This window comes from Aedes albopictus, chromosome 1 (genome assembly GCF_035046485.1).
Source record: "Aedes albopictus strain Foshan chromosome 1, AalbF5, whole genome shotgun sequence".
Lineage (NCBI taxonomy): Eukaryota > Metazoa > Arthropoda > Insecta > Diptera > Culicidae > Aedes > Aedes albopictus.
The window spans coordinates 48,945,384-48,971,910 of record NC_085136.1 but is presented as its reverse complement, the minus strand read 5'-3'; the positions used below and the strand labels follow the sequence as shown (position 1 = coordinate 48,971,910).

Genomic DNA, 26,527 nt, shown 5'->3' with positions numbered 1-26,527 from the left:
GAATTAGAGGAGCGAAAAAAGGTGTGAAATTTGCGAAGAAGAGTGAGCTGGAAAAAATTTCAACAATATACAACCTTGGCTCGATTGGCGCAATCATGCAATGCATTCCATTTTTCAGTGATTTGTATTTTGAAGAAACTTGCAAATATTAGGTGTGATCGAAAATGTCCATGGCGGTGGCGCTAGAAGTGAAAAGTAACGTTTTCGGAGTGTGATTTTCCTTCGGTGTGTGTGTTTTGAGAACCTGACGCACTGTACCTATTAAGTGTTGGTCCATTCATCCCGAAAATAGAGAACTTTAGGAATAAAAAAATGGTGAATTTTTGATACTTGAAACATGCAAAAATTGTGTCGAATCGAGAATTTACAAATGTTGATGAAAATGTGCCCTGAAATTGAAGCACGGTGCCTGAAAAAAGGATGTAAGGAACGTAATCAATGTGATAGAAGTATAAAGCAAGCATTTGTTTCGTGTGGGTGGGTTTTAGAGTATAGAAACTTGCTTATTCATCGATGAACTCAATCAAATGGCAGATTGAAGTGAATCGGAGAGTTGCTTTCGTTGAAAGTGAATAAAAATGAACTCTTCTCCAAAAAATAAAAACAGATGAAAGCATATATTTTCATTCGACTATAAGTTCATCCACGTTCATCCTCTTTCTGTGGTCTTTGACATTTCCATGGTAAACTGCTTACTGAAAATGAACCCACAATTTAAACTCTCCATATCCACGCAGTAGTGAACATTACATACCCACAATTCACCCGTTTGAGCTGCTTTATATTTATGTAACGTGAACAGATTGTCAATCAAATCACATATTCAACAATCGCTGACACTACAATAAAATGATAGAGTACTCATATGCTTTGTTCATTGCTGTGCAAAGTGGCTAAGGAGTTGAGTTCATTCCTAATAAACATAGCACAATCACACATCCTACAAGTGAACACGTGTAATGGGACCTACCCACCGGTGACCAGAGTTCACTCGGTCCGAGAGTTTTGACACTAGAGCGGGGCCATTTCCAATCACAATCGTCCAATTCCCCACTCTAGCGTTAACATTCTCGGACCGAGTGAATTCGGTTCATCGGTGGATTAGTGACATTTTTTCTTGCATTTTTTTTTTATAAGTGAACTCCACATATGGGAACGCTCACTTGCAAGGAATTACAATCACGTGCTACTAACGCAGTTCAAAAACGCATTATCGTAAAACAGTTTTTCAAAATACGCTTCTGAACTGCGAGAAGTAAGTGAATGTAACTCTCAACAAGTAAGTGTTCCTCTCCCTGATGAACTCCATGTTCATCACTTCACTCGTCCACGCATTCACCACATTGATGTCAAATAAATTCATTCGGTTCATTCGGCACAGTAAGGTCATCTTTGTGCACAGTCGTATGAAATGGAGTGATATGGAGAGAGGCGCGCTGGCTGTTCAGATGATTCACTACCATAACGTAGCCTACTGAGATTCCATACTAAACATGCTTATTTGTCCTCAAACTGCCAACACATTAAATTTCGCGATTTACCTGTCCTTTTTCTCTACTACTCGGCATTCACCATCAGGGACATTATTGGGAGGCTTGTTTATATTACAGCACTAGCTAGTAGCATACATGTATCGATCTTTCAATCGCCGTCATTATAGATTAGTGTTACAAATACAATTGAATAGTTATCTACGTCGCATAGTTGTACAAAAAATAGTGTGCAGTACAATATATAGACAGCTCTCTGCTTCGATCGCGCACCAATCCGATTAGATTCCATAATTTCCGCCGTATTTTCTTTTTCGTTTTTTTTGCCCTACACTACCTTACGTTTTTTTTTGTCATTTGTTCAATTTCACAGTGGTACAAAATATAGAGTTTCATACATCACCGCCGGTTGATGTGTTCCTGTCTCGTAAGTTTTCCTTTTTCACCAAATGTTGTACAGTCGATTTCGCTTCCCTCGTCCCTCTGCATATATCCACGTCGATCGATAATTGTTCTTTTATTCTGATATGAAGTGTTTGTGTTTTTTAAGCAATTGTATTTCCCTTCTCTGTGTGTACTATACTTAATCTAGTTTGTTGAGAATAGTTTTGCATGATTTTGAGATCGGTGAGATGAGTTGGTAGATTGAGTAATTGTATTTGCTGTCAGATGGCGCAGGTAAATAACCGTTCGAAATGAGAAACGAAAACTTATCAAGCATTGGGATTGGGCTCGGATTTTGTTTTCTATAATTTTCTTCAACTACCACCGAAGTCTGAAGCCAAGTACGCATTTCAGAATACATAGTACATAGATATAGGTTCACATTGAGCGAGGGTCAAGCAGCTTGTGAGTGACAATATTTTTTTTTCTTCTTTTCCAACAATTAGCTTTTATATAATACCCTATTTTAGATACATTTTCATTTGATATCGCCTAAATATGGGAGCCGCTTTTTAATATAAAAAGTGGCGTACTATTTAATGAGTTCTTTGCGAACTTTTGCTCACTCGAATGTTTTTATTTTCATTTTTAGTGTCGTTTTAGAAGGCGTTTGACAAGAACATGTTTTTCATTAGTGTGGATCAACAAACTGATTGGCTGGGTTTTCAGTGAAAAAGGAATTTGGTTTTGAGAAAAATAGCGAAATGAAGAATGAGAGGAAATGTAAAAAAAATGATGATGGTGAGCAAGTTTTGTGGTGACATCATCCTATTCAATGGAGAAATAAAACAAACTTTTTACATTTTTTTACACATTTGTAAGGTTCTAATGACGCTTGCATATCGGCATCTGACCACACACTGTAAAAAGACGATATCTCCCACGAACATCATCATGTCATCTCGTCATGATTATATTGACCAATCCATATGCCTGTGTGGTAGTGATTTGTGTAACAGTGTTAACAGAAATTAGTGTTACTTTGGCATAGCTTTGTCTCATACGAACAAACGTAACACTAGTGAAATTATAATCGACCACTTTTTTAACGATCATCTTAAATCTTTATAGTTGTAGCTTTCACAACCGAGGCGCACGCATTGTTTTTCTTTGCGTTTGACGTTTCACACTAGCGCCTTCTGTTGACGACATAGCTCCCCAAGTAACCACGGTGCTGAAGCCTTATTGCAAGCAGATATACGGTGTATTTGAAGCAATCATTACTTTATATGTTGGGCAACGCGGTGTTTCGTGAAACATTTCCTCCAGGTGTGAACTGGGCGATGGATTTCCATGAATATTGTTCTAGATGTTACGTCTGTTTGTCTGTGGCTTTGGCAAGAATAAACCACGGTTAAATCTTATATTTTTTTTTCCTAAAATTTATACAAAAAATTCATATGAGTTCCCCATACATTTTACAAACACTGTTTCAGAAAACCTTCTGGGCCTCGTCCAGGAATTTCACCCACAGTTTCTTCTGGAATGCCAGCATAAATTCTCTTTGTGATTCTGCTGGAGTCTCTTTTAAAATTCATCCATGCCTTTGTTCTTGAATTCCTCCAAAAGCTTCTGCAGGAATCCCTCCTGAATCATTTGTTCATGATACCCTCAAATAGTTTATTCTATCAATCCTCCAGGGATTCCTTCTGGGGGCCCATCAAGAGTTCCTGCTGGAAATCTTCCGGGAGTTCCATCTGAAAATCTCCCAAATTTTATTCTGGGAATCCACCACCAGTCTGTCCCTGATATTAGAGGAAATTCATCAGTTACGTTTGTCCGGTGTCTTTTTCATAAGCATACTGCCACCTGTTGGTAGAACCGCGCGAGACACTGTCGGCCATGATGGATTATATTTTGACGTTTACCCACAGACAAACAGACGTAACTGTTGGATTTCGAATTTGGATCGATTGTGCTTTCGATTTTGGGGAATGATTAGAACGAAAACTTTATTGGCTCGACTGAGTATAACGCGCGATATTCGGTTTGATGCGGTTAACGATTTATTGGCAACTGACTCTGGTAGACTGATTGCTATCGGTTATATCGGTAAGCGGGAAGATCGATGCAAAGATAGCTACTGATAACGATCGGCTTTTCGATCGGGTGCTGTGACCGGCTGATAAGGTGCTGTATGAGCAGAAACGAGACAACTATTGAAATGAGAATTCGAGCAGCTATAGTGCTCCCTGAATTACGGTACAGTATTGATTACGACTCAACATGCCGGCCACCGTGAAAATGCTAATTTTAATAACCTATCTTCTTCAATAATTAAACATATCTATCTATCTTACTGCTAGGGTTACAAATTCAGAGTGTGTAGTTTCTTTTAGGTTTCTAATTCTATCACTTCTTAATGCAATAACTGTTTCTCCTTCTACTGCTTTCTCGCGACGGTTGTCGCTACCTCTACTTCTTCGGGCCGACGCTCTTTTGTCAGAGGCCGGTGGGTGGTTCTGCGTTCGCTGTGACATCGTTCGTTGTTTACTTCCTCCACGTGCAACTTCGGCGGTTCCTCGGGACTCGCTGATCGACCATGTGACTCCTCGGGACTTGTCGGATCCAGGCCATGTGACTCCTCGGCAACTGTGATCGGGCGATCATTTCGCGCAACCTTGACCTTGGATCGATGGACTTCTGTATCGGTAGGGGGATGCTGTCATTCCTTCTCTTCGGGCTCATCGAATGCGGCGTCCTCGGGATGACTCGAAATGCTGCAAACAAACATAGGCGGCTTTTTCAAACAATCAAAAGAGCATTAAAACAATACTTAACTGGAGCGGAGGCAACCGGCCTCCACGGGTCCGTTACCGGACGATGACCGTTGGCAGCGAAGTACTGAGCGTACTTGTGAGTGAATGGAATCCGAGGGGTGAATGGCGACATCCTTCTGTGACCGTTGAGTTGGGTAGGTAAGCATCCTTCGGGGGTTGATCCGACAGTCGACGGTTCTGACGTGCTCTCTCAGGTCCTTGCCTTCCACATTGCAATTCCACGAGTCTATCCGACGTGTAGTGGATGCGTTGGGTCAGCTGCAGACCGTCGAGGGATAGCCAGCTCGAACCTCGCTCGTAGTGGTGGGTTGGTGCGACGACGACATCACAGGCGCAGGGGGACGAAAAATTCTATTACTTTTTGGAAATTCATTTAAACACAACGACTTACATGAACGGGAGGTCAATTGACCTCCCGACGGTGCGCAGCGGAACACTGCGATCGGTGGAAGGATCCTAGTTTCCTTCTTGCGATTCGGTGGCATCGCTACCATCGGGTTGTTTGGGCAGCACACAAATCTTGGAGATGCCCCGGCGATATTCTCCGTCCTTCGTGCGTACGTCGACGACTCGGATGCAGTCGTCGTTTCCCCTGTAGATCCGCGTGATTCGTCCGATGCACCACTTTAGCGGAGGCAGATTTTCCTCCTTCACCAGCACCAACGTTCCGACTTTGATGTTGTTACGCCGCTGCGTCCAACGTGTCCGTGGCTGCAGTCCAGACAGGTATTCCGACTGCCACTGACTCCAGATCCTTCGAACATACTCCTGAGTTTGCTGATAGCGGTCTAATCGGTTGGACGGGATGTCGGCTAGACTGGGCTCTGGGATGGCGGCAAGCGAGCGATGGACCAAAAAATGCCCTGGTGTGAGCACCTCCAGGTCGTTGGGGTCCGAGGTTAGCTGTGTCAAAGGACGAGAATTAAGGCAGCTTTCTATTTGTACTAGCAAGGTCCAAAATTCGTCCTGATAGAGGATCACATTTCCCATAGTACGGCGCAAATGGTTCTTCATGGACTTAACAGCCGCTTCCCAGAGTCCACCGAAATTCGGGGACCTGGGAGGGATGAACTTGAAGGTTATCCCATCTTCCGCGCAACTGCGGGTTATTTGATCCTGGTGCTGTTGAGACCGAAACAATCGAGCCAGCTCTTCTAGCTCCCGTTTAGCTCCTTGGAAGTTGAGGGCGTTGTCGCACTCGATCAGCTCCGGTTTGCCCCTGCGGGCAACAAAACGCCGCAAGGCAGCGAGAAACGAATTGGTGGTCAGGTCTGCGACACACTCCAAATGGACGGCCTTCGTCACGAGACAGACGAACACCGATACGTAGCATTTAACCGCCGTGGCACGACGGGTAGGGCGACAGGAAAATGGGCCACAATAGTCCACTCCAGTGTGGACAAATGGGAATGCTGGTTGTACCCGCTCCGGCGGAAGTTCTCCCATCAGCTGCTCCAACACCTTGGGTTTGCATCGAAAACATCGAGTACAAGCGTGGACAACTCGACGAGCAAGATTTCTGATGCGAAGCGGCCAGAAACGTTCCCGTACGACAGCTGTAAGAAGCTGCGGTCCGGCGTGCAGAAGTTTCCGGTGGTAGTGGGCCATTATCAGTTCAGTGAGCGGATGATTATCCGGCAGGATCATCGGATGGCGTTGGTCGAACGAAACCGGAGCATGACGCAGCCGGCCACCAACGCGCAGTATACCGTCGACCACAATCGGGAACAGTGTATTCAGGCGAGAGTTGGGTTTGACTTGTTTGCTGCGAGCGATATCGACTTGTTCCTGAGCAAAACGTTCCGTTTGCGCAAGTTTAACCAGGGTTACGGTGGCTTCGTGGATCTCCGTAGTAGTGAGGAATCCAGTGCGACGGCCTGTTCTGTTTGTGGCAATCGCGTTATGGGCGAATCTACGAAGAAGCGCGACGATTCGAACTAGCTTTGAATAAGAAGAGTACAGTGCGAACAGCTCATTTGGGGTCTGTACTTGAACCGGAAGGGACACTGTCCTTTCCTCTAGTTCCTCGGAGGTAAATGTTTTGTTGGTTGGGCGACCAAGAGGCGGCCAGAATCGAGACGGTTGCGAAAGCCAGTCCGGTCCTTTCCACCAGACCGAAAATTCGCTTAACTGGGCCGGAGACATTCCTCTGGAGATTATATCTGCCGGATTCTCCGAACCTGGCACATGGGACCACATGCCATTCGCTGTAATGCGCTGTATCTCCGAGCATCGGTTGGCGACAAACGTTTTCCAGCGCGAGGGGTTTGCAGCAATTTGGTAGAGCGTGATTTCCGAATCCGTCCAGAAGAAATTTTTGGATTTGAGTTGCAAGCTGGACTCAACTTTCTCAAACAAGTGGCTCAACAGCAGCGCACCACACAGTTCGAGACGAGGCAGGCTAACGATACCTCCCTTTTTACCCTTTCCTTTCGGGGCGATCTTGGATTTAGCGGTGAGGAGGTTAACGTGGATGTTGCCGGTGGAGGACACAGCGCGGACATAAATGCACGCACCATAAGCTCTTTCGGACGCGTCGGAAAACCCGTGAAGCTCAAGACTCACGACTCCGACAGTTGCGATAGCCCACCGTGGAATCTTGAGGTCCGACAGTTGACTGAAGTTATCACGAAGTTCCAACCATTGGCGTTGGCGAGAATCGATAAGCGGGTCCTTCCAATCACAGCCGTCTCGCCAAAGATCTTGGAGAAACAGCTTTGCTTGAACCAACACTGGACCAGCAAGGCCCAGAGGATCAAACAAGCGAGCGATGTCCGAGAGTACTGTATGTTTGGTGATTGGAAACTGCGTAGTGTAGTTCGGAACGTTAAACTGCAACTCATCCGAAACGATGTTCCACTGGAGTCCCAGCGCCTTTATGGGCGAGGCAGAGGAGTCAAGCTCGAAAAGGGTACGCTCATCTCTCAGGTTCGAAGGAACGGCTTCCATAATAGCCGAACTGTTAGAAGCCCATTTGCGAAGGGGTAACCCAGCGGCGTTAGTTAGCTCCATAAGCTCCTGACAGAGTTCCCGGCCTTCTTCGACGCTGTCGGTCCCCGTGAGCATGTCATCCATGTAAAAGTCTCGGCCTAGAACAACCGCAGCAGCGGGATGACTTTCGGACCCATCTTCAGAAAGCTTCTGTAGACACTTCGTCGCGAGATACGGAGCCGAAGATGTTCCGTAGGTAACCGTCGTAAGTTGGAAAGTTTGTAGCGGTTGTGCCGGCGAATCTCTCCATCGAATCCTTTGTAGCGGTTGGTCAGACTCTCGCACCAGAATTTGCCGATACATCTTTTCGATGTCTGCGATGATGGCAAACTGGGGCATTCGGAACCTTAGGACAATCGTTAGCAAGTCGTCTTGGACAACAGGGCCAACTAGAAGCGCATCGTTGAGGGAGATGCCACTGTCGGTAGAACAAGACGCATCGAAGACCACCCGAAGTTTGGTGGTAAGGCTATCCGGTCTGACAATGCAGTGATGGGGCAGGTAGTAGGCTGGCACAGGACCTGGCTGCGGGTCCTCTATCGGCTTCATATGTCCCATCTGAATGTACTCGTGAATGAAAGCAGAGTACGCTTGCTTTAGTGCAGGACTAGCGTTGAGTCGGCGTTCCAGGGAAAAGAAACGACGATCTGCAATGTCTCTGGAATTACCCAGCCTCGAGATCAACGAAGGTTTGGTTGGTAGACCGACGATGAAACGACCAGAAGAATCCCTCTCAGTCGTTTTTACGAAAAACTCCTCGCATTCTGTTTCTTCGACGGAGTGTGTACTTTGGGTGTGGCACGATTCGATTTCCCAGAACCGCGCTAGCTGATCCTCGATCGTTGGAGTGGATGAAATGTGGGCAAGGTTGGAGACTGCCACAGGAACTGTCGCTTGCACCTTTCCGGAAACCACCCATCCGAGGGCAGTGTTCTGCAGAACAGGCTCTCCACTACCGTTCTTTATCTGACCGTCACGGAGAAGGTCGTAGAAGATGTCAACGCCTAGAATCAAGTCGATTGATCCTGGGCGGTCAAAGGTAGGGTCTGCTAGTATGATATCCGAAGGCCAACTGGAACGGGAGACATCAACTGCTTGATTCGGCAACTCCAGCGTCAGCTTGGACAGCACGTGAAACTTCCAGGTATCTTCAAAATCAGCGCAGTGGGACTGGATACGAATGGATGTGGTGTGTTTGGACGAAATCGACGAAAGGCCAACACCGCTGATTGGGACGAATTCCTTGGTACGACGAAGCTTCAGTTTTTGAGCGAGATTCTCCGAAACGAAATTCAGCTGCGATCCAGAATCCAGCAACGCACGGGCCCACAGATACGAACCAGAGGAGGTATGAACCTTCACCAAGGCCGTCGAAAGAAGAATAGTAGCTGGAACGGTGTGTTGGACTTCGGTGGAAGGTATCGAGAAGTGGCTGGTTTGAGGGGCAGGGACCGCGGTGGCTTGGGTTTGGATTTCTACCGGCTGAGACTGTTTGGTCAAAGAGGAAGGCTGCTGGCGATGATTTGGAGTTGACGACGACGACGAAGGTTGTGAATCTGATGGTTTGATGGTTGGTTGAGGGATTTGGTTGGTAGGAGCGGCGGGTTTCTGATGTAGCATCGTGTGATGCCTTTGTTGGCAAACTCTGCAGGTTCCACTCGTGCAAGCCTTGACGATATGTGAAGGCGACAGACAGTTGATACAAAGAGCGTTCCTCTTTGTGGCTTCGAACCGCTGTGTAGGAGTCATCTTTCGAAATACTTCGCATTGGTAGGGCGAGTGGGCAACCTGTTTACAGAAGGGGCAGGATTTCTGAGCGGTCACAGCTGAATGCGCTAAGTTCAGCTTGGTTGCTTGTGAGGGGGGACGATTAGTGGAAGAGCGAGAGGATTCGGACGAACGGCCTTTGGAAGTGTCGATAGATTGCAGGACGAGACTATGACTGCGTAGGAAATCGATGAGATCCGTGTAGGTGGGAACCGCTGTCGACTTTCTGTGCGTCTCCCAATGACGTAAAGTTGCAGGATCCAGACGAGAACTGAGCATGAAAACCAACAACGTACTCCAATTTTCCGGTTGTTCTCCCGCCTTCTCCAGCATCTTCAAATTACGCTCGAACGTGTCTATCAAGCGATTCAAAGACTCGTAACACTCCCGCTTTATTGGATCCGCAGAGAAAAGCGCTTCAACGTACGACTTTACGATTAGGTATTTGTTTTCATATCGCTTTTCAAGGAGATCCCACGCTACCGCATAGTTAGCAGAGGTTACCTCTATCACCTCCACTACACGCTTTGCCTCCTTTGTGAGGGACGAAAGAAGGTACGAAAACTTATCGACGTCACTGAGTTGCGGGTTTGAGGCAATCAGCGATTGAAACGAATCTCGAAATGAGGGCCATTCTTTAATAGTGCCATCGAAATTTGGCAGCTTGATTTCCGGTAGCTTGACGCGAATCTGCTGAACCGGAGCCTGAACCTGGGCGGCTTGCCTAGGTGGGTCACCATTAGCGCGAATTTTGGATAAAATGAAACCCTTCAGTCTTAAGTACGTGGATTCGAATGTTGAACGGGCATCGCGATTAACTTGCTCTATCGATGGTAGTTCAACCTCAAATAAATATAATAAATATCATCGTAATCGATCTAACGGTCTTTTGCAAAATTTTATAGTTGGCCAACTGCCCACCCATGGCGCTCGCATCTTTTTTGTTCGAGTTTGACGTTTGTTTACTACCGCCACCTAGTTGATGGTTAGCCAAACTTAATCCTTCTAGCATTTGGCTTATATGTTTCCGTAACTATGATTTGAATCGAAAAACATTCAAAGTGTTACAGAGTCAATCACGTTCGGTAATGTATTTTACCGAAATGCTGTAAAAAGTTTCAAAATTTCGGTAAAATGTTATCGTTTATCAGTCAAACTCTAACGAAGTTCGGTAAATTTTTCCAGCTTAACCGAATTTTCCCAGTAACCAAAACATAACGGTTGAGAATTCGGTAAAGTATTACCGAAGTCGGTGATTTTTCCTAAGTGTGTACGTCTGTTTGTCTGTGGTTTGTCTAACACGCACACTACTACCAGCGGCGTCATGGTCGCATTTTTTCCGCAGTCAAGTTCGCTGATTGTGAACAATCCTCGATACCCATTACGTAATTAATTTTTAGTCCTTTAGATAGGTGTAAAACGCTAAATATAATTTACACAAAAGGTAGTTTACACGGAAAAAAATACACGGTAATGAATATTATTGGGTACCGGACTGGAAACACAAAATTAAATAGTTTTCTTTGGTCTATCGAGGTCTTGAAATAAGTCTATGCTACTACACTGAATAAATAAATCACACATCCAATGGAAAATTACCATTAGTTTGGCTATATATTATGGCGCCAGCACCAAACCGAATAGCGACGTTTTGACTAGCGACACTTTTCGACTAGCGACACTTTTTTTCAGTACCGGGTGTGGTGCGCTGTGTGCGTTCAATGATGCACTGTCGTATACGTCACTTCCGATGTGTGTTGTAAGCAACCCAAAATTAGCAAAAATATTTTTCTCAAAAAAACTTTTTCGATTCCCAACCGAATACATAATAACTGTTATAATATTTTCCGATGAAAATTTATTCGGAAATGTCACATGAAATCAGCACGGTATTGCATCTTTTGCACCGTATTTGCAAACATTTTTTGTCTCACCACAATATGTTCCCATCAGTTTTAGCACAAACAAACAGACGTAACTCTTTAAGGAAATCCCTTAAAAACTTTTGCCCGGTGTCTTTTATATGAGCACACTGCCACCTGTTGGTAGAAGCGCGCGACATTGCGGCCATGATGGATTTCGATTTGACGTTTGTCTAACACGCACACTACTAAACAAAGCGCCTGTAATTTTCGTTTACATCATTCAGCAATGTGTACACTGGCAAACGTCAAAGCGATTGAACACTAGCGCATCTGATGGAAGGATCGCGCAAATCAAATGAAATTTAAATTGATCGTTAAATGCATGATCCAAATCGTTTTAAAGAGTGTTACGTCTGTTTGTCTGTGGTTTTAGCATACATAGTCCATTTTACGAGCCGATTTTATGAATGAATTTTGACAGGAGGTAGCGTCCAATAACCCGTGAAAACCAATATCAACATCAACATTGTTGTCACTTCGTAAAATGGCTCATTGGTTCGTTTCGCTGCTAGAATTGTTCAGCGTCGGTTACACTTTTTGAGTGGTGCATGGAATAATCGGTTTGTTTACTTGATATTTCCTTTGATGTTTGACGTGTGAAAAAAGCTTTGAAACGTTTGAACATTTGCACGGTAATCTAAGTAAAGCAAGATGCAATATATGGGAAACATTATGACATCACATAGCTTCTAGTGGAATATCACATAACTTCGCAAAATTTATGTGATATTGTTTGCATATTCGTAATTCAATAGATACGAATATGAAAACAGTCATGTGAAAATCAGATGGATACAATGTGAAAACTTTTTTCAGTGTACACAAATCGCCTGTATTTTTCGTTTGCATCATTCAGCAACGTGTACACTGGCAAACGTCAAAGCGATCGAAACTAGCGCCTCTGATGGAAGGATCGCGAAAACCAAATTGATCGTTAAATATGGTACATGTCGTTTTGAAGAGTGTTACGTATGTTTGTCTGTGGTTTGACGTTACTGTTCGGATTGGAATTTCGGACCAGAAAAAAACCAAACATTTGAATCGAATTCTGCGGAATGGCTCCCTCACCCTCCAAGACCGAGCAATGTTTGTTCTGGTCGATGTCTGAGGACGTAAATTGGGTCCAATGTGGGCAGTGTACACAGCTAATCGCGTTCGGTAATTTTTACCGAAATCTCAACCGCTGAGCGTTCGGTAATGGATTTTTAACGGAATTCTGTGAAAAATTACCAAATTTCGGTAAAATGTTATCGTTTATCTGTCAAACTCTAACGAGTTTCGGTAAAAGTCGGCTACCTTTACCGAATTTTTCCTGTAAAGCAAACTTAACGGTTGAGATTTTGGTGAAACATTACCGAAGTCGGTGATTTTTTCTAACTGTGTAAACACTGGGCAGTGTCTTGCACTGGTATTGGCCAAGGGGTTGTCAAAAGGGATTGACGATCCCCACAGTGTGCTCCAAGTAGTAAATACTCAGCAGCTAAAAGTTCCGGATGCAGCCGGCAAGAAGAGGAGCAAGAACTCCAGCCAAAGAAGCGATGGACTTGACTCTGACGTCGATCCAATTGAGAAACAATTGGAAGAGCACGGAGTAGGCGTTCGCGAAGGAGATGGCGACGCGGAAGAAGCTACTAGTTCGACAGAAGGGGTGGAAGGGGGAAAAAGAACAGCTGAAACAAGAACGTGACTGAAGTATCAGGTTCAGCGTGAAATGGAGGAGCAGCACTTGGAGCATGAACAGAAGTATCTGGATGCCCAAATGGCTGCAGAGCAAGAGTTTGTGAAGAAACAGGGGACGATCCGGAGGCACTTTATAAGCAGCGACAACCGAGTCGCGTTGATACGGCCAAGTAGCTTCGAAGGACCATCCGAAGAAGAGAGTGCGGAAGTAGTTGGACGATCAGAGCTACAGTCGATAAACCGTTGAACACTTATTATCACAAGTTCACGAGCCAAGGTCAATGTCGAGAGTGCTGGTGATTACTGAATTCGAAGAAGCTGTCACAAGTAAAGACAGTTACAGCGATGACTACAGCAACATCGACGAGCCGTTCAAAGACGTTCCTGGAGAGAGCAGCCGGCAAGCAGTTTGCGGAGAAGCAGAGGTGCTGACGGACCGGGCCCAGGGTTGGCAGAATCTACGGAGAGCAGTTAGACGGTAGAGCGAAGAGCAACCGGCATAGTAGTCAGAGGAGAGGTCTGATCTCTAGGGAGCAACTAGCTGCTCCAAAAGCGGTGTCGTATTACCTTTCGAAGTTTCGGGGAGAGCTCGAGGTCTGACCACTGCTCATCAGCAGCTTCGAATACACGACGGAGGCGTGAATCTAGAGAATCTAAAGCGGTTGCACAACATCTAGATTGAGTTAAAATAAGGGCAAAAGTAACATGATCGATTTCTCCTCATCGACTCCCTCTTCTTCAAATTAAAGTAACAAGATGCAAGTTTGATTAAGCTTTTTACGCTTAAACGAAAGATTGCATCGCAACCTAGCGTTTAATGGCCAAAAAGTGCAACCATACTCACATCTTGTCACTTTAATTAAAAGTAGAAGAGAAACCGATCAGAAAGCGTCGCAGTCGAGGCAGTGAGAAGTCGGCTCGGAGGGAGGGAGAATCCGAGGAAAAAGGAGTGTGTGCATGAGAACGAATCGGAGCGGAAACAAAGCGAAGGTTCTGGTAGCGAGGTGGCCAACTGGCGATGCTGGATTTGAAATCGGACGGATCATCTTGTCCGAAACTGCGGAGATTACCGGCGTATGAACATAGCAGCGCGGCTGAGTGAAGTTGGAAAGTAGAAACTCTGCGGAGTCTGCCTCAACAAGCAAAATGGAGGGAAATTGCCAGGGAGCTCATCATTCGCTGCTGTACCGGGTGAAGGAGTCATTGCAGCTGCAGAAGGTGAAATCGGACTGTAGAGTGATTTTTCGAATGATGGCAGTTATGGTCTAGGTCGAAAAGCCACAGTACGAGACCGTTGCATTCTTGGACGAGGAATCGTCGGCCACGCTGGTGGACAATGTGGTAGCCAAACGGCTGAAGGCAGCGCCGCTGATAGTCATGTGGGCGCATCGTAGAGATCTCCCCTGACGAGACTGACAGACTGGCGGCGATGGGTGCCCAAGAAGCTGAACGTAGTTGATCAGCTGCCAAAGTGGGGCAAGGATCCGGAAATAAACAAAAGCAGCTTTTGGGTGCAAGGACAGCAGCTTCTATACGAGAACAAGGAAGATTGGCCAAGAAAGAGCTTGCCACACGACGGAGGATCTACGGGTGTATCTACTCTATACGTGAAGGTTCCGGCGGTGCTACGTCCACAAGCATTGATTCTCGAACCTCGAGGTGGACGATCATGGCACGGACGATGGCGGCGTGCGTGTTACGGTTCATGCCGGACTGTCCGAGGAAGAAGGAAAGGCTGCCGACTGAAACGCTGCGAACGACGAGTGGCCAGTTTAAGGTGGGTATGGTATCCGGAAGAGCGTTAGTTCGCATACCACTGAAGTACGAAAAGGCGGAGCAGTCTCTCTTAAAAGTAGCGCATTCAGAGAGCTTTATCGATGAACTAAATGTGCTACTTAGGAACAAGGGTCGACCAGGGAGTCAGCGGATATCCATCGAAAAGTTCAGACCGCTGTATAAGTTGACCCCGATGGTTGATGAGCATGGACTGATACGGATGGAGGGACGAGTCGAAAGAGCGGAATTTCTGCCGTTCGATCTGCGATTCTCAGTGATTCTATCGGATAAGAACCGAATTCCGCGGTTCATAGTTCAGCCTTATCACCTATTATCATGAGCAGAGTGGTCACGGATACCGTCAGGCGGTGATGAACGAACTGCGGCAGTTGTTCCAGATTCCGCGCGCAGATGGAGTGGTCCGGAAGGTGTATCAGCTTCCTATGTATAGTGCAAGATGCCTCGTTGTCGTCCTGACATTCCCAGGATGGCGACGCTGTCAATGCAGCTATGAACGCCGATTCTACGGTTGTCTAGCTCCAATGGAGTCGGTTACTTTGGGCCATTCGACGTGACACTAGAACGCAGGACGGAGTAGAGGTGGATCGCCCTATTCACCTTCAGCGCCTGCACAGGCAGACCAACTGACGAACGCGAGGACGAAGTGGATGTTCAACCCTCCGACCTTACCGCACATGGGTAGCGTCTGGGAGTGTTTGGTCCCTTCAGTGAAGAAAGCGCTGGCCGCGACCAATGACGGAAGATGATTGCTGGGCGAAATCCTGCTGACAGCAACAGTTGAAGTGGAGAACATCATCAACTTCCGTCCGTTGATACATGTATCGCAGGAGTCCGTAGAAGCAAAACACTCACTCCGAACCATTTTATTAGGGGTGCATCCCCAAATCAACCGTGCGTGACACGGCTACCAGTCTATCCGGCGGAGGCCCTTCGGGACGCCAGCGTTCACAGCGGTTGGTTAGCATGATTTGGGAGCGATGGATAAGGTAGTATTAGAGTCAGTCTAGTTAGAGTCTGGCGGACTGTCACTTTCGATCGGAGCCAATCGAGCATGACGTCACGGTGTAGCATTTATCGGTGAGGACACTATGACGTCATGCTCGATTGGCTCCGGTCGAAAGTGACAGTCCGCCAGACTCTAATTATAGGGACTCTAGGTAGTATGTGTCGTACGTTGAGCCGGAGGACGAGATCATTCGGCGAATCGAAGTCGTTGAAAAATGGAGAAGTACGTACTCAAGGTTGCCAACTGGAAGTACTGGTGGAAGAGGTCATCGTGTCCGGTGACGGAAGGATCTGTCAAGCGTGGATGCAGGTGCATACTAGCACCGGAAGGTATAAGGCGAGCGAAGGTGAAACTGGCCTGAATGAAGGTCAACAGTGGTAACCCTGTGCCGGATGAGGCCTCTGGGGCAGAGATTCTGGCCGGGAAATGTTCTGGCAGCACTGCCCGAGTGCTGGTTGCCAAACGGTATGCTTTGGGCGATCGATGAGGCAGCGCAGTCTGCTGACAAGTGACAGAGCGATTGATGAGAAGAAGAGGCAGAGAGAGAGGCAGCTCACGACCTACCAGCCGATAGCCGATCTAAAATAACATTTGAACCAATTTTTAAGTGTGATTCAAGTTTACTTATGCGATACATAGCATAAAAACATAAAGATACTCTAAATAATGTGTTAATAGGAGCGCATGATGATGCAATCGCTCGCCAAAGTTCTTAGGGATGATAAAATTTTTGGATATGGCTGCGTGGGATTGGCATTACCAAATCATATTGTTACCACAGAGAAACAGACGTAACACTTAGAAGATAATTCATTAAAAAAAACATCGTCACGAAAATGTAATCGCCCAATGCTAAATTTATGTTTATTGGCCGGGCCATCACTAGGTGGCGGTAGTGAGCAAACGTCAAACATGAGCAAAAACGATGCCAGCGCTGCGAGTGGCCAATCGTCCTACTACTGAATATTTGAATCAGCCGTTAAAAAGGTGATCGATGGAAGGCGAGCAGAGTGTGATGTCTGTTTCTCTGTGTTGTTACTTTGGCACCTATCATTTTAGAATGTCGTTTTTTAGGACAGGATAAGATAACTAATCAGCTTAAAAGAGAAATAATCGAATATGCCGAATAGATTCAGTGACATATTAACCTTAAATCACAAACTTAAGCCAGAAGTAAAAAAAGAGAAACGACGTAATTAACGCAAAACAACGCAAATACCTTCGCACTGAAATCCAGCATTCACCTTCATCGTTATCCCTAACGGTCACCAGACATGCAATGCTAACCGCGAACCTGATTTTGTCGCTTTAATTTATACGCCAAATAGCTACATGTAGGTTCATCACGAACAGTTTTTTTTTCCTGACACACAAGTAGGCTCAGGTCGCGCATTCGTTCGGTGGTTTTGGAGGCGGGATTTTATGTTTTAACAAGAGCATGGCGTGCTGCGATAAAGCCTATTCTCACGCGTCCCTTTTTTTGAATGTTCTTGTTTTTTTTTTGTTACATGGTATTCACACACTGACTGCGTTCGGTTGATTGTTTGCTGTAACTATTGATCGTGCTTATTATTTTACTTTTTACCAGATTTCATTTATGTTTTTCAGTTCAATGTTTCGATGTGCTATCCGCCTTTGTTCAGTGCAGTTCGGCAAGCAGTATTATCGTTAAAAAGCACACTTTTTCAGCAGTTCTCGGGTTTTTTCGCGGTGCAACGGTAACAAATGTCGATGGAAGCTGGAAATATTATTTTTTGGTGTCAATTTTGCTCGGAAAAGTAAAAAGTAAGCTTCCAATTGATAGACAAGAACTCATGAAGCATACAATTGGATAACATGGAGTTCATTATAAATCGGGATTGTAGTCCGATTCGGTTTGACAATCAACTAGAGTAGGCGAGCAAAAGTTACAGAACGGTTATACGATGACGGCCAATGTGATTGAGGAAATTTCGAATTTTCTCGCTCACATTCGTCGTCAACCGAGGAGTGGTACACAGCCTACTGAGTTTAAATCCGCTTTGTTTTGATAATGCTAAATTATTTGTCTCTGCGTCGTGCGAATCGCTTTCCTATTATCCTAATGCAACGAAAAACGGTAACGAGTCTCATCATTAGGAAGAAACATTTCTCTTTTCTCGAACGTGGCCTTCTTGACTACACAAACCGAGAGTCTAATCTAGCAAAAAAAGCACATTTTCTCCAATGTCATATTCTCACTCTCATACCGTCGCGCCGGTAATAATTGCGAAGCAGTGCTGCAAAGGTGATCATTGCACTTTTAGGTTAATATATCCCCCTTTGAACGATTTTTATCTAGATGTGTCAACGTTTCTACAGTCTTCTAAAAAGATTCTTCTTTGGTTTTCTTGAGTTGCGCTATTTAACAGTTGGATTTTTTCTTCATTTTTTTTGCAGTTTATTTTATACAGTTTGATTTTGTTTTTGATCGATTTTGGGGGGTGTTTTCTTAAAAAAGCTACATTGCCCTTCCTGGTAATCAACAGTGCATTTCACGTTAGTTTTAATATTTACTGAATATTTCATTATTATTGTACCAATCGATTTTCTTTTGCATTCCTCTATATCCTAGTCCGATTTATCACATTTCATTTCACGTATTCCTAGACAAAATAAAATTGGTATTAGGACACGCCTCGACCATTATATCAATTCAAATTCAAACGCATAGGACCTCCTCATAAACGGTATCGGTATAAGTAGGTTGGAAGCTTAGACTTGTAACGGCGCTAGTATCGCGCGTTCGATCGATCTGAAGTAAAATGATAACTTATGGGAACGCTTATACACTGAAACAAAGGGGCACATGCGCTTGGCATGTGCTTTCTCGCGGTAAGAAGTATACAAGTAGACACCGCCCAGTGTCTCTTTGATGTCGTCTTCCCGAAGGATAGAATCTTTCTGATTTTCTGATGGATGCGGTGCGCTCCATCCGACTTATCTCGCATCTGACCACCCGACTTGAATGCTCAAACGCAGTGGAAAGAAAGAGATGCGAGATCTAAGCACCCATTCCGTCGTCCAGTAACCTCTTCATTCTAGTAAAACCTCCTGGCGGAATCCTCCGGGAATACTTTTACTCAAATTCGCTTGATCGTGTTGCCGGTGAAGAAGATCGACATGCGCCGGCTGAAGGTCATCGGTTCGTAGTCGTCATCGTCGTCGTAGTGATACCGACTGTGGTAGCTGCTACCGCGACGGTTGTGATGCGAGCTCAGGTGGTTGTTTCCATTGGCAACCGGCAGGAAGGCCAGTGTTCGGGGCACCGGCGGTGACAGCGGGTTCTGTCCCTGGTCGTCCGAATCGCAGAAGCCCGGATTCAGAATGATGTTCGGTACCAGCTCCAGGCTGTCTAGCTCTTCTTCTTTTTCTGCGAGGGATGTGTTTGGATTTTGCGGATGTTTTTTTTGCGGTGTAAAATGTATTTTCGCGCGATTTTGAAAAAGGCGAGCAGGTGTTTTCAGTATTTATGTATTATTTTAATATTGTTTTCAATTCCGTAAGCGAAAGGCAGCAGAATGGCGGTATAGGAAAAAATCAGTTAGAAGAAATATATGGCATTTTAACCCTACAGACAAAGAACGCAAGCTCATTTGCAAAAACCAGCCTACTGTTTCGAGCGAAAGTTAACATTCACTAAAGTTGCCATGGAAACCGGTTGTACCTTGTATTAGTAAAGGGAATGTCATACAACACCTTTTGTTTAGTATCCTTGTTTCCCAAACGTGGCATCTTTATTGTCTTTTGTTTTGGCACTACTTACTAGTTGTATAATTATACTATGTATATATCTATATATTTCAATAAAGCTTGCTCTGCTATCTAATAAAGCCACTCGTGAGCATCTACGCTCTTTTTTGCTGAGCACTTGTTGGTGTACTTGTCCGCAAAAGCTATTACTTTCTTTGTCAGAGTATTGGTAGTTTTGCAATGTGGAAGCCACCTACTGTAAAATCAATGTGGAAAATCAATCAAAATGCAAACAAAATGCTTGAAAAACTACTACTTTCAGCTAAGAACAATATTTTTTAGAAAATAAAACAATAACTGCTGAAGGAAAAGCAATCTTCTAAAAGAAACATTCCATGAAATCTATTGTCTTATTCATTGCAGTGTAAAAGTTCAAAACATGGTCCCTTTGGTTAAAAAAATGCATCTACTACAAAACGTAAACCAATCGATAAGACAAACAAGTGTTCGAACCAAACTAGTATACAAACAAACAAAACAATAGCTCAACAACAGTTATGGTTCATTCTAGTACCGATTGGCTCGCGGCACTCCTTGTACAGCACGATACAGGTCCCGAGCGTCAGAATGACCAGCGTTCCCATGACGACGCCGACTGCTGCGATCCAAACGCGGGTGTCGAAGTTCTGCGCGTCGATCATGATCCGCCGGATCAGGTCTTGAAGTTAAACAAACCAAACAAGAGTAGGAGCAAACAACAGCAAACTTCGTATGCAAAAACAAAACAAAAATGGCGTCGGAAACCTACCTTTCTCCTCCATGTCGGGCGAGGTGGTCGCCGTGATGGTCACCACTTCGCCGGCCCCCAGCGCGTTGTTGGCCCAGATCCTGAACTCGTACGTCGTGTTCGGGATCAGGTGATAGATTTCCAACTGACGCTGTCGTTCCAGTTATTCAAACGTCAAACAAACAGTTAAAGATTTGAAAGGATTCAGCCTTAAAAAATGACTCTACTCACCGCATTCGGGCTAATGTGGCGCGGGTCGATCGTTTCCCAACTTTGCTCGTCTTCTTCGTCGCTCCATCGCAGCTTACGCATCTCGGCCGTGAAGTCCCGGATGGCGTAACCTCCGGTTCGGTTAGGCATAACCTCCCAAACCAGCACGGCAATGATGGTGGACGCCCGCACAAAGAAGTTGGACACTGCCAGTGGAGGTGTCCGCACTTTGACGTTGAACTGCCGGATCTGTACGTACCGATCCGGTGCGCTGCTGTCGAATTGCTGTGATGGAGAAGGCGTCGAGACTTCGTCCTCTTCGCTACTGCTGGCACTGTTGTTCAGGGTATCGTTCCGAGGACCGAACATCAGGAGCCCCTCGCCGGTACCGTTGCTGTCTTCCGCCGATGGAATGTCGCCGAGTTGCACCGTGGTGAAAGTCGGAACCAACTCCGAGCACGTGTATTTGCCGCCATCTTTGGCCGTCAGGTTGGTGAGCTGCAGGGAGCCGTCGCTCTGAGGAATAGAGAATAAAAGGAGAATTCAGAAATTGTTGAATAAGTTACCCATGTACTTGTTGTAAGGATGTCAGTCTCTCAGCCCACTGTTTTATGAGCGATAAAGGGCTAACTTGGCGGTGGGTTCTCAAGTTTCCTTAAATTATATAATGCTGACCTTTCTTTACTTGCTTTGAAAACCACTAAACATTTTTGAAACTCTGTACTAAGTTAGCCCTTTTGTGACAATTCCGTCTTGCAGAGAAGTAGGCATGTCGCTTCAATAATGGATTCAATTTTGATGCTCTTTGACATATATTTCTTGTTATAAATGCTATTTGTCCGCATCTCAATACGATATTTGTAAACAACTGCAAACCTGGATGCCAAAAACTTTCAGAAGGGCTAACTTGGTTGTGTTTGTTGCAAGAAATAAACGTTTCTTGGAATATTGAATACCAAACTGGAACCTGAAGAAGTGAGTGTCAGTCAGCGTTTCTGGAATCCATTACTAAACATTGTAAATCAGATTCAAACAAAAGAGGGACTTGATAGCACCCTAACTCAATGTATCGCTCCATTTTGCTCGTCCAGCACTGGAACGCTTCCATTTCGTGGAAATTCTGGGACTGTAGGGCGACGAACAACACCGGATGTAGTAGGTAGGTATGCCTCTTCTTCATCTAACTACGCGCATCACGAACGGCGGCACGTGCGAGCTCTCCACAGACAACAAAAGACAATAACAATCATCACAATAACATCATCCATGGACGCAGGGCCGCCGACCGGATGTAGCATCAATGCCAAGTGAACTGTGTATGAATGTGCACGCGCAGAGCATCCATCCCCATTATCGGACAAACATTTAGCTTGCTGCAGGATGTGCTGAAAACATCCGCTGCTATTCCAGCGCCATTTTTTCATTGCCTTTGTTCAACGAAGTAGGCTTTCATCCCATAGAGGCGGCACAAGCGGATGGTAATGGCGCCAGGAAACTATTTTTAAAACGACCATTCTAGTGCTGTTTAAAAGCTTTCCCTCACGAAGTTGCTCAGATGATTCGGATCGACGCCAAATTGGTTTCCTTCGCAGTAGATGCAAGGCTGCATGTTAAATTTTGATTGATTACCTACTTTAAAATATAGCATATGACTCCGAAGGCATTTGCATATGCATATCTGACCGGTGATTTCGTTATGACCGCTCCAACTGCACTTGACCTAGATGTTCAAGCACTGCTGATTCGGAATTGAAATTGCAGCAATTTGCATCAGCAAGCCATGCCAAGCTGTGTCAACATAATCACATATGTATGAAATCCATTTGATTGCGGGTTGCTTTGATGCTTTGAATCAGTGCATTATAAAAATCGAAGTTTTCTCGAGTGGAAGGCACCATTATTCGATGAGCACTAAAAATTTCACTTTGTGACCCTACCGTCACTCAGTCGCTGTATTGTGATTCTAATTTTCCGTCATTTTCCTCACAGATAAAACCCCTAGTATTCATGTTTTCTAAGCTCGTTTATGAGTCGAGTTTTTCTTCGGAAGCAACATCGTAGTTCAGAAGATAGAGGGTCGGACGAAGAGCTGGCGGCAGCTTCTTCCGCCCACTTGCTTTTATAGGTTACACCCAATCTGATATTGCTATGCTTTTGTACAATTTGGTTGCATGTTATGGTTGGGGAAAGTGGAGCATAATGTAACGTCTAAGCAAACGATTTTGGGGATGTCTTACGTTTTAGAAGATAGTTTAATACTTTGACAAAGAGACTCCACCTTTGAGCCCGTCTGATATTAAATTTACTGCATCAAATAAACAATTAAAAAAAGTGAGATTCTTCCAAGTTTTTCACAGAAATTCGCTGTTTGGGGAAGATTCAAATATTACGTCCATCGTTTTTCGGGATTTCTAGACCCCCCTCCCCCCTCTGTCACGCAATTTTCGTATACCCAATACACGTACTGTCACACTTTTCTAGACCCCCCCTCCCCCAAATGTTGGACGTAATTTTTGAACGTTCCCTTGCTGCGATCAGATCACATACTTAATTATTTCAAAACAACCGTTTCAATGGTTTACACCAGGGATGGGAACACTCACTTGCTATTTTCTCAGCTCAGAAGCGTGCAATCAAGAAACGTTGTATAGACGACTTTTGCCTTGTGTAAAGTGACTAGATGATCAGAGCTCTAACGCGGGACACTTATTTGGAAAGATGCATAGTATGGTGAAATCATGATCTTTTTTTGTTAACGAATACGTAACTATTTTTTTTTTATCGTAGAATACGAAGCACTCATTTCTTCTACCAATCATATCTTTCTGCGTTGAGAGTTGCGCAGAAGTGGGACAAACTCAAACATTTTTCTACAGGCTTCAAAAGAAACCTGATAATTGAATCTAGCTGTCAAAAATGGTTTTAATATTTCAACTCTCAATTGCTTTCAAAATTAAAATTAAGGTGGTTCAAACTCCGTACACAACTGGAACAAAAATCGTTTATTACAGCATTTTTGCCTGACGAGCATGACGTGAACTCTACAATTTTTTGAGGTGATTATTACCAGTGCTGAAAAATTCATTTCGTCATTTCTAAATTCAATCACCTACAGCTCATTTTAGAAGCTGAACCTGATTATATGGTATATGAAAAACTTGTGCGGCTAGACCAGTTCTACAAGAAAGTCACGGAAAACCCGCTATTTTTCGAATATTTAAGGTAAATGTCACGGACTACCTTCGAAAAATGCAAATGATATTCACCGTGAATATCATTTGGCATTTTTTAAAAGTAGTCCGTGACATTTACCTTAAATATTCGAAAAATAGTGTTTTTTCCGTGACTTTCTTGCAGAACTGGTCTAGCCCCACAAGTTTTTCATATACCATATTCTCAGGTTCAGCTTCTAAAATGAGCTGTAGGTGATTGAATTTGGATATAACGAAATGAAATTTTCAGCACTGATTATTACCCTCAGAGTGCCTGAAAATGTTAACCAATCTAGCTTCTGAATGTCCAATTTTGTCATTTGCGTACTATTTCCTTAAGTAGCTCGGATGGATGCTTCTCTGTCAACATTGATTAACTCATTGGATGAATTTAATTTACGAGCGTACTCGTTTGAACCACCTGCTAGTCAATGAAGGTTTTGATATTCACCCAATTGAAAAAAAAAATAATACAGTCAAAATAAATTTCCGAGAAAAGTTTACTATACTGGGCTTGGAAAGATTTTAACTTTGGGCAACGATATCCCTCCAGATTTTTCATCTGACTGTACGCAGTGCGCACTTACAAAGTAATAAAAGTAGTTTTCTACCCTGAAGTTTTAACTTGAGACAGTTTCGTCTACTACTTTTGTAATTGTACTCTTGTCACTCTCTATTTTCTTCACCGAACAGTAAAATGATGCTGCCTGACTGTGCATAAAAATCAACCAAATATTCGATTTTCAAAAATAAAAAAAATGATGGGACTGCTATCGCTCGATAAAACACACAGTTCAAATTTTACTGTAACCTAGAATCTTTACATACTTTCTCGCAAAAATCTTTCAGTTTTTTAACTCTGATGTTGAAAGTTCCGTTGACTGTTTTGACTATTTTGGCTTTAAGGTTACTACAATATTTTGAATACTTGTTGATTTTTTTTTTTCAAACGCGGGACATTTTTACGATTTGAGACGAACGCGGGACATTTCTCGGGACATAATTTCCGGCTGTTCGGGTTCGTTTGGAAGTTGATCATCAATGTTAACTTCTTTTCCCGATCAGCCTAGATAGCTGTGTAGTGCCGGTAGCGGTTGTCTCAATTGGCTAAGAATAACACTACGGACCGCCTGATCCAGTGGTAAGAGTCCACTAAACAGGTGACCTCTAATTCATGGTGTTATGCGGCTTTATGCTTACCGTGCCAAAGAATGAATGGTTAGGGGGGTCTAAAAAAAACCTAACCACAAACGGAGCCTGTGGAGAATTAGGGCGTCCTCCACAGTATTACGCCCTTACTGCGCTAACCGGAGCAATGGTGCAGTGGACCTTGCGTTTCTCCGAGATAATCAGTTGCCCTTCTTAAGTCTCAAATTTGAGGCTAAATAAGGGCGGGGTTATTCAAATGTTGTTAATTAGCTTACATTACTGCCTATATGGGTTCGCTTAATGCGTTTTCGCCATTGGCGTTTTCAATTGACCACGATTTGGTTCGTCGTTGATGTTTCCTTTTTGTGCTGTGATTGTGAAGAGTGTAATCCTGTCTAGTTTGGGTAGTGGCTACGGCAAGGAAACCTTAGATCAATTTTCAGCGTAAAAAGCGTATGTAGCCCAAGTGGATCTACTTCAAAAAGTTCATTTTCGTAGGGTAACTTCTGTTTAGGTTACCTTGTGAACCCAGCTTTGCTTTTTTCATTATAGATGAACTGTCGTGCCTCGAGCATGCTCTATTTTAGAATAACGTTAACAGTATGTTTCAACCTTTCCTTATGGATGCCTTCAAGCAAGCTCTTGTTTTCAGCATCTTTTCGCTGATATTTGGCATCTGAAGTAGCTCAAACATTGATTTGAGATGCTCCAGTTTGATGGAATACTTAGGTAGTACAGTTCATGGATAACTTAACATAGAATTGCACCTAACCCAACTCTGCATGAGCAGAATTTGTCATGAGTTGACTGATTGGCATGCGCCAGATGAGGACTCTCCATTTGACCTTTTCGCATTTTGGAGTGTTCCTTCGCAAACTTTGCGTATTCAGGCGTCCCTGCTCAACAAGCTAGGGAACCTGTAATAATTGATTGCGATCACATTTTATGGTTAACTCGCTTCCATTGCTACTCCAAGAGAGTTTAATTATGGTTTTGTTATTACAACGCCCTTCATTGTGGTATACCATAGCTACTGCTTTGAAAGAAGCTTGTCCTCTGCGGTCTGTGCGGACCGCAAGAGGTATTCCTGAATGGAACTCGGACCTGTTCAAGTTCTAAATATCTTCGGATAAACCAGTCTTTTGTATAGCTACGAATCTTTAGCTTCTACCCCGAGGATTATAGCTATAGAATCGATTTAGTGAGCACTAAAAAGCTCTGCTTACTTCAAATCTCCTGGAGCAAATGGGGCTTTATCCTATTTTTCTCCAGAGGGATTTGAGTTTTTCAAACATGTTTTGAACTCTTGTAGTTTTCTATTGGGTATTTTCATGGCATGAAATTACTCTGTAGTTTTATCCCGAAAGGGTGCGTGCGTTGTATAAAGAAGGAATAAGTTCCAGATTTATCTGGTTACGTCGTTCTTTCTGAAATGCTTGAAACGCATTGTCGATTATCACATCTGTGATGTTCGTCTGGCTAACATGCCTGTTCATGTGAACTCACATGTCTCCCAATTTGGGATGTCCACAGTGACTCTTTTACATAAAGTTGTATACGTTTTCAAGAAAGCACTCG

The 26,527-nt window shown here is 44.2% G+C and overlaps 1 protein-coding gene across 2 annotated transcripts in view; it reads right to left on the bottom strand.

Annotated features, from left to right (window-relative positions):
- Window positions 1-26,527, bottom strand: part of LOC109416118 (contactin-1a) — a 128,672-nt gene that overhangs the window by 1,418 nt on the left and 100,727 nt on the right. The window contains exons 3-6 of one of the 2 annotated variants that reach the window (XM_029856092.2): window positions 20,610-21,104; window positions 20,400-20,529; window positions 20,166-20,309; window positions 16,032-19,271 (exon numbers count right to left, since the gene is read on the bottom strand). In XM_029856092.2, coding sequence (XP_029711952.1) covers window positions 18,982-19,271; window positions 20,166-20,309; window positions 20,400-20,529; window positions 20,610-21,104 — 1,059 coding nt within the window. In that variant the 3' untranslated portion in view covers window positions 16,032-18,981. Of the gene's footprint in view, window positions 1-16,031; window positions 19,272-20,165; window positions 20,310-20,399; window positions 20,530-20,609; window positions 21,105-26,527 lie in introns of those variants that run through there. The other variant, XM_019690086.3, reaches the window with a different exon arrangement.